The sequence below is a fragment of the Tribolium castaneum genome, chromosome 2 (genome assembly GCF_031307605.1).
Source record: "Tribolium castaneum strain GA2 chromosome 2, icTriCast1.1, whole genome shotgun sequence".
Classification (NCBI taxonomy): Eukaryota; Metazoa; Arthropoda; class Insecta; order Coleoptera; family Tenebrionidae; genus Tribolium; species Tribolium castaneum.
Window position 1 is genome coordinate 21190537 of NC_087395.1, and position 15039 is coordinate 21205575.

Below are 15039 nucleotides of genomic sequence, written 5' to 3' on the forward strand. Positions count from 1 at the left end.
TTAAAATTTTCCTAAAGTTTCCCTATTTTGCAAACTTTTATTTCACCACCTTTCCAAACAGCACTTTTGTGTTTTTCTGCAAGAGATTAAGCCGTTCTGTAGAGCCTTCGACTGTAAAAAATTCGTGTTCGGACAAACACCCCTAGGGACCTTAATACATATTTTAAATTTTCCTAAAGTTTCCCTATTTTACAAACTTTTTTTTCACCACCTTTCCAAACAGCACTTTTGTGTTTTTCTGCAGGAGATTAAGCCCTTCATTAGGGCCTTCGACTGTAAAAAATTCGTGTTCGGACAAACACCCCTAGGGACCTTAATACATATTTTAAATTTTCCTAAAGTTTCCCTGTTTTACAAACTTTTTTTTCACCACTTTTCCAAACAGCACTTTTGTGTTTTTCTGCAGGAGATTAAGCCCTTCTGTAGGGCCTTCGACTGTGAAAAATTCGTGTTCGGACAAACACCCCTAGGAACCTTAATACATATTTTAAATTTTCCTAAAGTTTCCCTATTTTGCAAACTTTTTTTTCACCACCTTCCCAAACAGCACTTTTGTTTATTTTTGCAGGAGATTAAGCCCTCCAATGGGGCCTTCGACTGTAAAAAATTCGTGTTCGGACAAACACCCCTAGAGACTTTAATACATATTTAAAATTTTCCTAAAGTTTCCCTATTTTGCAAACTTTTTTTTCACCACCTTCCCAAACAGCATTTTTGTTTTTTTTGCAGGAGATTAAGCCCTTCTATAGGGCCTCTGACTGTCAAAAAATCATGGTGAAACTTGGGACCTTAATGAATTTTTAAAAATTTTCTAACATTTCTCGATTTTGCAATGGAAACTTTACTTTTTACTTTTCATAACGAATTTTTTCAGCACTATTGCAAATCGAGGTGGGGGTAAGAGAAGCATAATTTGTCGCCGTAACGTGGCGGTACCTTGTATCGAGAAATTAAATGAACTTATTTAGTCAAAAGAATTATGGCAAGGAGTTGCTCCTAATTCATGGGAAATGTAAAGGTTGAAGCAATCCATCACTTGTGAAACAACACTGTAACAAAAAATTATTAAGGCTTTTGCCATTTTATTAAAATTGAGTCGATGAGTAAATCGCCGTCTGTCTCTCTGGTATGGTATCGTTCGTTAGCTACATGTTTTATAGCTTTTTGAAATTTTTACCTGTAATTATTTTATGCAGTGTAAAAAATAGCTAGGTAGTGCCGTTTTACTTATTTTTTATTTTGAGATGTTACCGTAATAGTAATTACTATTACTAACAAATTTTTATAAACACTGCTTTGTTTTGTATTTATGCAAATTGCGTTTATAATAATGTCGTCGATCAACGAATCAACTGTATAAATTTTTTAACGAACAATTCGAAAAACATTATTTGGCACAACATATTAAGTATAATTTGAAAATTTAGTTCGCTTACATAACAAACCAGAGCGCATAAAATATTGATATTAAAATTAGAAATAGAAAATTAGTTAAACGAAATTAACGAATTTGTGTATTGAAATTTTCCTATAATCTAATTTTCACAAAAGTAAAAACCAAAATTTAAAAAGCAAATTAGGCAAATAAATTTAGGGCCGGTCGAGGGGCCGCTTTATCGAAAACTTCATTAAATTTAATTGGTTGTTAAAAGTTAACGCGAGTCGACCAATCAAATTAGTTCAATTTGGTCACGTGAGCACTTAATCATTGTTTCAAAACTACGTAAATGCCAACGTCAAATTTTACCAAATATTTTTTTAAATAAGGTTGATACAAATGTAAAATAGTTATTAAAGATCTTTCACTGAAACTATAAATTTCATTAGCTATTAATTTATAGCACTAGAGAAAATGCGACGTTGGCGTTTACATAGTTTTGAAACAGCTAATAATTGTGAATTAAATTAATGACGCTTCTATAAACCGGTCTTAATTTACAGAACATTTTATTTTAAGCACAATCAAATTTTAGAAAGTAATTAACTGACGAGTGATGAGTGATTACTGAATAATTTGACATTCGTTAATGCAATGTAAATAGCAACTTTGGGAAACGAGCTTTGGCGAGTGTCGCAACGGATACGGATGTCTTAATATTATATTATTACATACACTTTTTTTCTCGTGTCGATCGAATATAATAAAAAATCTTATAGCTGTTTTTCCATTTAAAAGTCCATTGTGGTGCAAAAAAAGTCTTGTAGCAGATATTTTATAAAAGGTACAAATTTAATGTTTAATGCATCGATTTCAATTGTAGTGAGCAGCGCATTATAATATGATTTATTCGCTTAAATAATACAGGTTCATTTCAGTATTGTTTTATAAATGAACCATATATCCCATTTCAAATCTTAATAGAATTTTGCAACATCACCTTTGATTTTTTTGGAGGGAAATAAAGCACAAATTAATCTCCTACAAAAATAAAGAAAAGTGTTGTTCGAGAAGAGGTTGAAAAAAAATAAAGTTTGCATTGCCAAATAGAGAATATTTAAAAATTCGTTAAGGTCACAAGGGGTGTTTGTCCTACCGTGATTGTTTGACAGTCGAAGGCCCTATTGGAAGGCTTGATTTCCTATAAAAATAATATGTAAAAAGTGCTGATTGAAAAAAAGGTGAAAAAAATAAAGTTTACACAATCGAGAAATTTTAGAAGATTTTATAAAATTTCGTTAAGGTCCCTATGGTACTATTAGAAGTCTTGATCTACAAAAATAAAAAAGTGTTGTTGGGGAAGGAAGTGAAAAAAAATAAACTGCAAAATCGAGAAATTTTAGAAGATTTATCAAAATACGTTAAGGTCCCTAGGAGTGTTTGTTTAAACATGATTTTTTGGCAGTCAAAGGCCCTATTAAAGGCCATGATCTTCTTCAAAAATAAAGAAAACTGCTGTTTGGGAAGGAGGTAAAAAAAAACTTTGTAAAAGCGAGAAATTTTAGAAGATTTATCGATTCGTTAAGGTCCCTAGGAGTGTTTGTCCAAACATAATTTTTTGGCAGTCAAAGGTCCTATTGAAGGGCTTGATCTCCTGCAAAAATTAAGAAAAATGTTGTTTGGGAAGGGAGTGAAAAAAATTAACTTTGCAAAATCGAGAAATTTTAGAAGATTTTATAAAATTTCGTTAAGGTTCTTAGGAGTGTTTGTCCGAACATGATTTTTTTACAGTCAAAAGCACTATAAGAAGTCCTGATCTCCTACAAAAATAAAAAACGTGTTGTTTGGGAAGGAGGTGAAAAAAATAAACTACGAAATCGAGAAATTATAGAAGATTTATAAAAATACCTTAAGGTCCCTAGGAGTGTTTGATTAAACATGATTTTTTTGGCAATCAAAGTCCCTATTGAAGGGCAAGATCTCCTTTAAAAATAAAGAAAAGTGCTGTTTGGGAAGAGGCTAAAAAAATAAAATTTACAAAATAGAAAAATTTTAGAAGATCTATTAAAATTCTTTAAGGTCCCTAGGGGTGTTTGTCTAAACATGATTTTGTGGCAGTCAAAGGCCCTATTGAAGGTCATGATCTTTTTCAAAAATAAAAAAAAGCTGTTTGGAAAGGGAGTGAAAAAAGTTAACTTTGCAAAATCGAGAAATTTTAGAAGATTTATCAAAATTTGTTAAGGTCCCTAGGAGTGTTTGTCCAAACATGATTTTTTGGCATTCAATGGCCCTATTGAAGGGCTTGATTTCCTGCAAAAATAAAGAAAAGTGTTGTTTGGGAAAAAGGTGAAAAAAATAAAAATTGAGAAATTTTATAAAGATTTATTAAAATTCGTTAAGGTAATCTATGAAATAAATTCCACGTTTATTATTACAACGTTTATTGAGCTAATTGAACATTGTTACATAGCAATTAAATTTAAAATTCGCTAAATGCTCGGCTAAATGTAATGATCCCTCTAAAATATTACCTACACTTATTTACACTGTTTGCAATATAGTCTCTACTTAGTTATCACAGTTATCAGCCATTTGTGTTGACTCCCATACAAACAAGGTTTTGTAATTTGAGTTGACAAACAGTAATTTAAAAAAAACAAAACTGAATAATTTTTCTATTAACATTTAACGAAAACAGTTGGCTTATCGTTAATGGCATTATTATTCAGTGTCATAAAAAACTATAGAAATGTACTTTAAAATGTAGAAAACAACTGTTTAAACTGTTTGCAGTACTTACTTTATAAAATATGATATTCGATTTAAATTTTCGTTGGCCTACTTTGGTTTTTGAGTTAGATCAGCTACAGAGAAGAAATAATGTAGAATTAATCGACCTGCTCTTTATGACTTTGTTTCTGTTACTCCTACAAAGTATTTTGAAAAGGTGAGACAACTAATTACATTTTTTCAAAAATAATTTTTTCTCAAGACATTTGTTTACACCATTAGTGAAACGTATGAAGAAATTTTCACAATCCAACAGAACTTCTGTGCGTAATTCGATTTTTGAACAGGCGTATTTAAAGTCCCAAATTTGGGACAGAAAAATGGTGGATATGCCCTACTTTCAGTTTGCATAATATAAATACGTTCGTAGATTGAAGGTCTAGCTAAGCAGTCAGAAACTTCCTCTAAAGAAGTCAAGACGTGGTTAAAATTGAAAAATAAACAAAGTCACTACACCAACAAAATTTCTACAAGTTTATGGAGACTTATTTATCACACTGCTATAATAGCGTATGGTACTGCGGTTTTCTGGGATAAACCATGGTTTTGGGATATTAAGGAATGTTGGTAGAAAATCACCATTAAGTGAAAACATTTTTTCTCACAAATTTTTTAGGGTAGACGTCTACAACCAAAAGATCACAAATGGTGTTTGGTGGTTTTTTATGATATCTTGGGCTCACATATGTTGCTCCTTCTTGACAGTTGATACTTTAGATTTTCGGAAAAAGGATTTTTTTCTTACATTGACACATCATGTTGTTCTTCTTGAAATAATGTGGATCTCTTGGAAAGACAGTATGATCCCTTACTGCAGTATTGGTTTATTTTGTCATGACTTTGCTGATATATTTCTTCAGGTTGGTTAGACGATTACTGAACTGTGAACGTTGTATTTTCAATTTTCAATGTAGGTTTGCAAGTTAGCAAAATATTTCGATCGTGAATTTCTATCCCGAATATTTTTCTTTGTTTTTATGCTTGTGTGGGGCATTACACGATTGGGAATTTTTCCTTTTTATATAATTAAAAGGTGGGTTTTTAAGATTTTTACGTTCTGACAACCTTAAGATTACGATTCTTAAGGATTATTTGTGATTTGATAAAATTAAGAAAACGTTTTTTTGTTTTCCAAAACCAAGATTTGTTTCACAAAATGCTTTTTACCTCTTTATTTAATTCAAAAACTTTACTAACTCAAATCATTTTTAGTTCTGTTGTAGACCTTCCCCGTGTTGAACCCATATGGACGACTTATTTTTATTATTATGCAGGTGTTATTTGCTTGTGTCTTATTCAAATTCTGCATTGTTTATGGACGTATTTTATTTTCAAAGTTGCAGCAAGACTCTTATGGCACAATGCTTTATTCGAAGACCCTACGTCAGATAAGGAAGCTGAATAAACATTGCTTTTTTTCCTTTTATTTAAAAACTACTGTTGTTTTATACCCACAGTTTCATTTATTAAATAAAATGCTTTATCAAATTTTCTTTCGTTACACTCAGAAGTCATGTTCTACGGGTCAGCAAAAACGTTTGATCAATTTTTGTTGTTTTTTATTCTACAACTATTTGCTCTAAGATCGAGGTGTTGTATTTAAACATTACTCTTTCTACAAAACTAGTATTAATAAAAAAAATATGAAATGTTTCTACAAAAAGAAAAATAAGAAAACCGTTTCAAACTTATATTTGAAAATTGAAATTTGAAATAATCTCAAGTTATTAATTAGTCAACTGCATATTTCTAAAACTTCTACACACTAAAAAGTATATATTTAATTTTACTATAACTAGTTCAATTCAAACATACGTTATATTCGGACATCAGCAAATAACCACTAAGCTTAAAGTGAAGTGAATACACTTTTACTGAAATATTCTTACCATGTGATTACATTAAGTATTCCAGTTTTAGTATTAATATTATTATTTTCTAAAATTGAATATACATTGGTTTTATTGCAAATATACGTTAAAATTCTAACAAAACTACCTTTTTTAATCTCAAGCGTGGTCACCGTGTTTAGACCAAGTACTTGATTACTTAGTTCAATTATAGAATATGTTGAATTCAAATACATCAGCGCCAAAAAACAAACCTTGTGTATGTTTAAAGATGATATTTCTTTATTTAGTTTACATTATATTTCAGTTGTACGTAGGGTTTATAATAAACAAATCTTTTACTTAAGCTCAACTATTAAATTGTTTGAATGTTTTTTTGTTTGTAACAGGGGTGTAATAAAAACATGTATGTAGATCAAAAAATAACTTTATTTCTTAACCAATAAGTAACAAAGAAAAATAAAATGTTTTAAAAATATGAGGACGACAGATTGAGACAACAGATTCAATAAGTAACTAAGAAACATATTATATTATAATATATATTATATATATAATTATATTATAATATAATATATAAAATTGCTTGTCCTGACTGACTGACCTATCAACGCACAGCCTAAACGGTTAAGTATAAAAACCTGAAATTTTTACAATAGGTAGCTTTTATAACGTAGGCATGTACTAAAAAAGGTTTTTTGGAAAATCGCCCCCTAAGAGGGTTAAATAGGGTGTTAAAATTTGAATAAAAATCCGTCATTTTTAAAGTTATATTCTTGAAAATTAGTTATTGGGCTTTAAGTTAAAAAAGTTAAAATTTTCGAAAAATCATCCCCTAAAAGGGTTAAATGGCGTAATAAAATTTGTAGAAAAATTCGTAACTTTTGAATTCACATTAATTAAAGTTGATATTTAGGTTTTTAGTGAAAAGTAAAGAAACACTGTTTTAGTTTGAAATACTAACCCCAAGGTGGTTGACTAGGGGTTGGAATTTATATAAAATCCGTAATTTTTATTTTGTATCCATGCAATTGGTACTTGAGCTTTCGGTTAAAGATGAAAAACTTGTGTTTAGGAACATTTGGAATTCGTACCCCTAAAAGGGTTACATATAAAAATACGTCATTTTTGAACTTATATTTATAAAAATTAGTATTTGGGCATTCGGTGAAAAATAAAGAAACAAGTATTTTATTATTTTTTTAAATTCCACCCCCAAAGAAGGTTAAACATAAAAATCGTTATTATTTTGAAGCTATATGCATAAAAAATAGTATTTAATCTTTCGATTAAAAATGAAAAAATACGTGTTTCTGGATTTTGTAAATTTCATCCCCAAGAGGGTTTTGAGTACAAAAATTTGTCATTTTCGAAATTATAACCAAAAAATTGGGATTTGAGCGTTCGTGTAAAAATAAAAAACGCGTGTTTCAGGTTTGTTGAAAATTCCAAGGAGATTAAACAAAAAATTCTTAATTGTTGAAGTCATACGTATACAAAAAATTCTTTATTGTCGGTTTATAGAAAATTTTGTTAAAATTTAATTCGTTATTAAAAGTTAACAACGCTAATGGACCAACCAAATTGCTTCAATTTGGTAGAATAAAAAACATTCAGCATCATTTCAATTATAATCAATAACCTCCCCTGTGCTGTAATATCTTCAGCATCCAGTAGATGGCCCTGTCTTATACTCTCTCCAAGTGTGAGTCGTTTCCCACCAGATAAATACTTCACTTGAGGGTTTCCAAAGCATACTTACCTGGCGTAGGGGTTACCGTGATCAAAAAGGCGGTTCCCCCAGGGTGAGGCCCTTCCATTGCACTGAGGTCGGGCTGACCCCTGCGATTATCCCTAATGCGGATAACTCGGGCGCACAATTTTTGGTAGTCGGGACTGCGTGCGCGCTATCCCGGCCTTAATCTAATTCAAACAGTTTCTAGTTACTTAGTTTTTCAAAAAGTTCCAGGTTATGGCGAGGACTCAAGTTATAAAATGCCTAATTCGGCTGTCTATTGTGTATGTCAAGTCAGCTCTCTGGCGTCGTTCGATTACGAGCTAATCTTTTACAAACTAGCCGCTATTTTAGACTAGCGGCTAGCCCCTGCCGGTCTACAAATGTTCGCTCAGTCGAAATGTTGCGAGCGAGGTCGGAACAGTACGAACGGAGACCATAACGGACTTCTCATTTCAGCTGGGCATATTGGAATAGTGGTTTTTATGGAAATATGTTGCGCGTGGCTGGGGCTTCGCCCCAGTTAACTAAAAGGAAACAAACCCCACGACCAATTAAACTCGAAAACGTGGAACTCGAAACGTGGAATAGTGTTTTTTTATGGAGCTAGGGTGGCGTACAGTTCATAAACATAAACACTATTCCATATGCCCAGCTGAAATGAGAAGTCCGTTATGGTCTCCGTTCGTACTGTTCCGACCTCGCTCGCAACATTTCGACTGAGCGAACATTTGTAGACCGGCAGGGGCTAGCCGCTAGTCTATTTTAGTTGAAATTGAGTTTTACTTACAAACTAACCAGCTAATTTGTAAACTAGTCAAGTTTACATATAGAAAAAAATACATCGAGTTTAAAGACGGTTACATATAATAGTATTAAAAATCAGGTATAAACTAACTTGTGAAGCAATAATTCAATTTACTTAGTACCTACCAATTTTAATAAAAAAATAAAATGACTAAAAATTTATAACTAAAACACAGTTTAAAAACTCGACACACCAAACGTTTTTTGAAACACGACGCGTTTCAACTACAAAGTGGTCATCCTCAAGTGAGAATATACACTGAAAGTTTCATGTGTTTCAAATAAACGTTTAGTGTGTCCGATTTTTAAACTTTGTTTTAATTAATTTCCATGCCAAGAAAATTCAACAAAAAGGTAAAAATTTATGTTGTTTTCATTTTATTTTTAAATGACACTAACATTTTTTTTTAATTTATAGGTACATATTGCTACAAAGACCCTCAGAAAGTTACGATATTTTTTTCATGTGATTTAAACTTCATTGTTTTTTTATAGAAAAATAAATCAATCGAGTTTTTATAGTTATGATCTAGGATGCAGTTATTAAAAAAATGGCTTAAAATGTTACCAACAAAAAAACCCGTTTAAGTTCAGTGAAAATACAAACAACCTTAAAAACAACATTTAATTGCAAAGAAACCATTTTGTTTATTACTTTTATTAAAAAATCAGTTTCAACTTTTGCTCCTCTTCAGACGTTCTTTATAGAGTGAATGTGGTTTCGTCCACACAAATTCATAGCCCTGTTTTTAAAAAATAAACAAATATTGCAAAGATTTATTAAATCTATTTATTGTATTGTGCATTTGAAGTTCTAATCTGTTCGTGTATCGGTGGTAGCGTGTCTCAAGATTGAATTTAAACCGCTGAAATTGAAAATTAAGATCTAAATATACGAATACAAGTGCTGCAGTCTTTTTGAAGACAATTTATTTTTCTACAACTTGTTTTATTTATTTATATCCTGGGTCACTTTGGCCTTACTGCACCGGTTCGGTTTATGGTTACAGATATAAGTGGAGTTTCAAAAATGGAGCTGCACAGAACACCGTGACATTTTATTTATATTTTATTTTATAGTTAATTTAATCCGCCAAATGCGTGTTAATTAGTTGTCAATATTTTACAAATAGTACGTGAAAATGTTCAACAAAATTAGAATTAGTGAGTACGTACTTTGCTTAAGTTTTTAAATTTGGGTCAATTTTATAAATAAAAAAAAATCTGCAGGGATGACTGAAGCCACAAAAAGAGCTAGATGTATAAATTTTCTTGCTTAGATATTGTAATGTACCAACACTATCAACAAAAAGTCTATATTTAGGGTGTAGAGAAAAAACATTATTTTAATAAAAAAGCAAAGAACTTTCGATTTCGAAGACGAAAAAACATTGTTCTAGAATTTTCACCACGAGAATAAGCCAACAAATTCCACAACAGTTTCAAAGTTACAGAAGCGGTATTGCATATTTAGAATTCGAAAAGGAGAAAAAAATTCGAGCTAATGTTGAACGAATTCAAATTATTTAAAAAAATTGGAATTAGATATACAATTGAAAGAGTTGTGTGTTGAATTGAAAAATCAGTGCTGCTATGGACATTTATTGAGTTAATTGATAAATTTTGCTTTTGTGTTTAACAATGTTATTTAAAAAATTAAAAAACACTAAATTTAGCACAATAATTATTATTTCGAAGATCAAAAACTTCATGGTTAAGCGTACTGCAGAAATTTGCACATTTTCTGTCTTTATTTCATCTTCATCACCTATGGCATCATCCAGTCTAGGTTATTTTCCGTCTCCATCTCTATTTTTGGCAATATTACATAAAATTACTGTTGCACCAATTATACTACCAAAGTATCTCCAATTTTTATGAGACAGCAAGAACGGTAATTTTTTTATTGTACCGAAGGTGAATTGAATTTTATTTCGTTAAAAATGTTTTTGAAGCAATTAAACTAATTTTTCATTATACAAATCAAAAATAACGCAATAACGCAATTTCTCATCATTGTGCATTTGAATTACTTTTTTCATGTTGAGCGCTATTTAGGCGGCACCAAAGGTACAGTTTAGTTTAAACCAAACTTTAGATAATCTTAAGTTGCATTTATTTACGGTGCAGTTTAATAGACACAGTTAAGCAGAGCTTATAATATTTTAAGCTACAACGGTGCAGTTGGGCCTTAGTGTTGTAAACGAAACAATAAACACAAGTACCTAATTCTTATTAATAAAACACCAAATATTTTATTAATTTGTTTCAACCACGAAGTGGTCATTCACGGGCGAAAATTACGTTATGTAAAGGCGATAGCATAAGTTCTCTTTGATTATTAATTATTATACTACTTAATTTTTTATAGTTTTATTATGGCATGTGTAAAACTGGTTTATATTAAAGTGCTTGGAATTTTTTTTATAAATTATAAACGAAATCGGCAGAAATTATTAAATAAAAGTAATTAATATAAAATTGTTACTGTGTAAGGTATTGGTAATTTGTAATTAAAAAAAATACATTTGAGGTTTTTTTTAATAATAAAAAAATTAACATAAATTTTCTTCATATGACAAAATGCTTTTATCCTAGTTTAATTTACATTTTTGTTATTTTATACAGCGTGTTAATAAATGGTTGTGCAAAAATTTAAAGATAGAGAATGGTAAAACAAAGCAATCAAGTAAAATGCATAGGTTTCCCAAAAAAATATTTGAACCTCTGGTCCCAAATATTGAGAACCACTGAACTAGAATGATAAAAATTTGCGTGTAAATACTTTAAAACTATTGACAAAACGGCATAAGTAAATTAACAATTTAAAAAAATTCTCAAAACGTCCCTGCGCTAGAATTTTTATTTTCTTCAAAAAAATAATTTTAACTACTAATAATAAACTACCATAGTGGCTTTCAACAGATGAGTAAATATTTTTTTGTACAAACACATATAAAAACAGCATAAAAATGATAGAAGGGTTTTCAACTGATCTGATCATGACATATTCACATAAAAATAGTGCTGAGTCATTATTGTATAACACCCTATTAAAAATATACTACATGGTGTCGTTTTTCGAGCTCCACCATGGGGATCTCAGTTATTATAAGACATAGGTTAGTAAGTTTAGGGCAAAGTTGCGCATTTTTATGCTGAACAATTATTAAAAAAATGTCTTTTAGTTTTTAAATTATGGAAAAAAATCAAAAAATTTTATTTTTACTTTTTTAAGCGAAAACCAGAAGAATTAGACTTTTTTAGTAGAACATTTTTCAAGCAATTTTTTACAAGAAATCTAAATCTGTCACCACCTTTTCAATGCGTTCTTAATGTCAGAGTTACAACACTCAACTTTGGTTTTTCTTATGGACGTCATATCGATACTTTTGTTCCTGATTACAGCGATGTATAACATGATATATTATTATTTTAAATATAATGTATTATTATATTTTTATATGATCGAACCTTACATGCTGATTAAAATGAAGAAATAAACGTTTTTGCAAAGATTGCTTTGGAAAAAAACGCCAAAAATTTTGTTTAACAAACTAAATTTTGACAGTTCTATTAAATATGCAAACAAAATTTTTATAACTTTGTCTTATTTTGTTTTGCGAAGAATAAACTTTTAGCTTATCATATCGTTTATAGTTTTTAAATAAGTAAGTAAGCTCGGCGGAAATGTGAACCACCCAGATCCAAATTCAATTAAACCTCCAAAATCTAGTTTGTTAAAAACAAAATTGTTGACGTTTTTTCCAAAGCACTCTTAGCAAGAGTTTTTTTTCTCCATTTTATCAGCATGTAAGATCCGATCATATCATGTGAAAAAGAAATTATTCAAAAATATAAAAAGCAAATATGGCTTCCATATTTGAGAAAATATGAGAAAGAGAAAAACTCTTTCATCAAGAACGCCTTGGAAAAAATAATGACAGATATAAATTCCTTTTAAAAAAATGCAATGTCTTAGTTAAAAATATCTAGTTCTTTTGGCTTTCACTTGAAAAAATAAAAACGAAAATTACAAATTTCCTGTTTTTTCAATAATTGACACACTCAAAATGACAGATCAAATTTTTTTTTAGATAATTGTTCACCATAAAAATGCGCAACTTTACCCTAATCTAACCAACCTCGTATCTCTTATAACTGAGATCCTTATGCCACCCTCATGTTAGCGTTCGAAAAACAGACACCCTGTATACCGGGTGCTTACATATAAAGGTGAAAATAGTAAAAAAATTCTTTGTAATAAAATTATTGATAAATAACGAATTTTCAATAAATGAATTGTGGCAACGTTGTCTAACAGTCATGATCTTAATAGAATTTGATCAACAATTCGGAAGTAAAATTACCGTTGGGGGCGCCACTGAGCTAGGTCGAAAACAGTAACCATAAATGGCGGGAAAATGTTTATTCGGATATTTTGAGCGTTGTACGAATTTTGGGGCTTCACAATTATTACATTGCCTATGCGGAATGATTATTGCATCTTTGAAGCAAGAAACTTATGTTGACAAATGAGAGATGACGAGGAAAACACGAATAACGAATGACTGTTTGGTTCACTTTCTTTATTGGAAAATTATTACAAAGACATTGAAAAGCCTACCTTTTGGCATAATTTACGTTTAAATGTATCAGCAGTTGTTAATCTTTATTGTAGTTTTGTAGATTTACCGCAGCATTTCATGATTTTTTCAATGGAAAATTCTAACCTAAAATTCATAACACTTCACTAATTTATTGGTTTCTTGAGCCAAACTTTGTGTTCGCTTTGATCCATTACTTATAGTCTTTAATTAGACAACTGTTTGATAACACTTTGTAATTAAAATTTAAATATTTTTCACTTTTTATCCACTTTCAAGTTCCAACAATAAACACTTTATACCACGAAAAACTACAGAACCAAAGTCAACGCTAGTATTTACCACCACGTACTTTTAAAGTAATTCTTTCTATTGTAAGCAATAACACTATACACGCAAAATTGTTGAACAATTCATTAAATGTCAGTTAAATGTGGCATTACGAAAATTTCTTTACTGTTTTCGACATAGTTCAAAAGTCATTACCAGAGGGCGTCTAGTTAATTTTATTTCCGAATAGAAATAAATTATTTTTGAAATGGTTTCCTAGGAAATAATGCCCAGTGTTGGCACATCTACAAATTGTGATTTTTTTGATAAATTTTATTTTTTTTTAATTTAAAAAAATTGTTAAAGTTTGATAGTAAATTTAAAAATAATTATTCATCGTTTTGCTAGGGAACGATTACTTGGTGTGAAACATAAAAACATTAAAGAATAATAAAAACTGAAGAAGTTAACAAAATAAGTTTATAGCTATAGATTTTTTAAAATACGACTTTAGGAATCTTTTCAAGATTTTTCCTGTAATCCACACATACTTCTCAAAAACGTACCATTAAGTTGGTGCGCCAGTTTTTGAGCACCCTGTATATCTCAAAAACTAATCACACAGAATTTTGTGTTTCTCTGCGCAAGTAAATTTTTCAGAATTTTTCTACGGTTCCTTATAATGAAAATGAATTAATTAAAAATATAAAAATATTAATTATTCAATTTTGAAAAAAATCACATGCATTGAGTAAATTATGAACTATTTGGTAGCAAACGTTGAATTCGGTGGTATAATTAGTTTTTGAAATAGTATAGTAAAATTATACTTTTCGCAGACTCACTCCGTGTATTAAAAAAGCTTATTTTTTGTTTTGCACGGGTACACCATGAAACAAAACTGGTTTTCTCCATACCCATTAAACACATATCCAGTGTCTTGTTCATATTAAAAATAATGCGGCTCAAAAATCAATTCAATTATTGTCACCTGTTCATGGAAATATTCAATTGCGTAATTCTAGTTCTAATTTGCTTGTTTCAAAGTAACGTCTTATTGAATATCACTCGCGTTTACGTAAATTTGTATTTATACCATCATAAGTATAGGTGAGCAAGCAGTCCATGAATGAAAAAAACGTCACGAGATAATAATTAATAATTATCTACCTAAGTCAAGTACACTTTACACATTAACAAAAAGTTGTTTTTGCACCCATGCAGAAATAATTACTTTATCAAAAATTAGATAACCATCAACAAACTTAACGACCATATTATGTAAATACTTGGGCATCGAATTTTAAAAGAAGCGACAAAAATGTTATTGAACTGAACCTGACCTACGCTGGACACTCGTATTTTGTAATCTCTGGACTTTTCATGCTGTGACCATGGTTTTCATGGTGGAACTTGCCGAAATGGGGGGCTTCATAATTTCGTATAACAGTAATCAACAATGGTCTTCACTCTGCTGACGCAAAGAGCCAAAAAAACCAAATAGTAGTTTGGAATTCTTTATAATTTTTTCTACGCAGGTAGAGGTTGCTTCTCTCCTGCGATTGGTTTGCTGGGGTCCTCCAGGTGCAGGCATTCGTCGAT

The 15039-nt window shown here is 30.3% G+C and overlaps 1 protein-coding gene, 1 long non-coding RNA gene and 1 other non-coding gene across 4 annotated transcripts; all 3 read left to right on the forward strand.

Moving 5' to 3' along the window:
• The first annotated feature begins 4093 nt into the window (after window positions 1-4093).
• Window positions 4094-5658, forward strand: LOC103314249 (ceramide synthase 5). 2 transcript variants are annotated; one of them, XR_001575509.2, is made up of 6 exons: window positions 4094-4325; window positions 4371-4491; window positions 4539-4731; window positions 4785-5028; window positions 5083-5201; window positions 5381-5658. XR_001575509.2 is itself a non-coding variant. In XM_008199711.3 (6 exons), exons 1-6 carry the CDS (start codon window positions 4189-4191, stop codon window positions 5571-5573), a joined length of 1011 nt encoding a protein of 336 aa, XP_008197933.1. In that variant the 5' UTR covers window positions 4095-4188; the 3' UTR covers window positions 5574-5658. The 2 variants fall into 2 exon arrangements, 1 of the variants encoding a protein (XP_008197933.1); XM_008199711.3 differs by having other exon boundaries at window positions 4095-4325; window positions 4539-4735.
• A 2114-nt stretch (window positions 5659-7772) lies between these two features.
• On the forward strand, window positions 7773-7935 carry LOC135265531 (U1 spliceosomal RNA). Its single transcript, XR_010333272.1, has one exon. It is a non-coding gene; the product is annotated as a U1 spliceosomal RNA (small nuclear RNA).
• Window positions 7936-8504: 569 nt separating this feature from the next.
• Window positions 8505-9077, forward strand: LOC135265318 (uncharacterized). The gene is made up of 2 exons (XR_010332930.1): window positions 8505-8914; window positions 8979-9077. It is a non-coding gene; the product is annotated as an uncharacterized LOC135265318 (long non-coding RNA).
• The last annotated feature ends 5962 nt before the right edge of the window (window positions 9078-15039 follow it).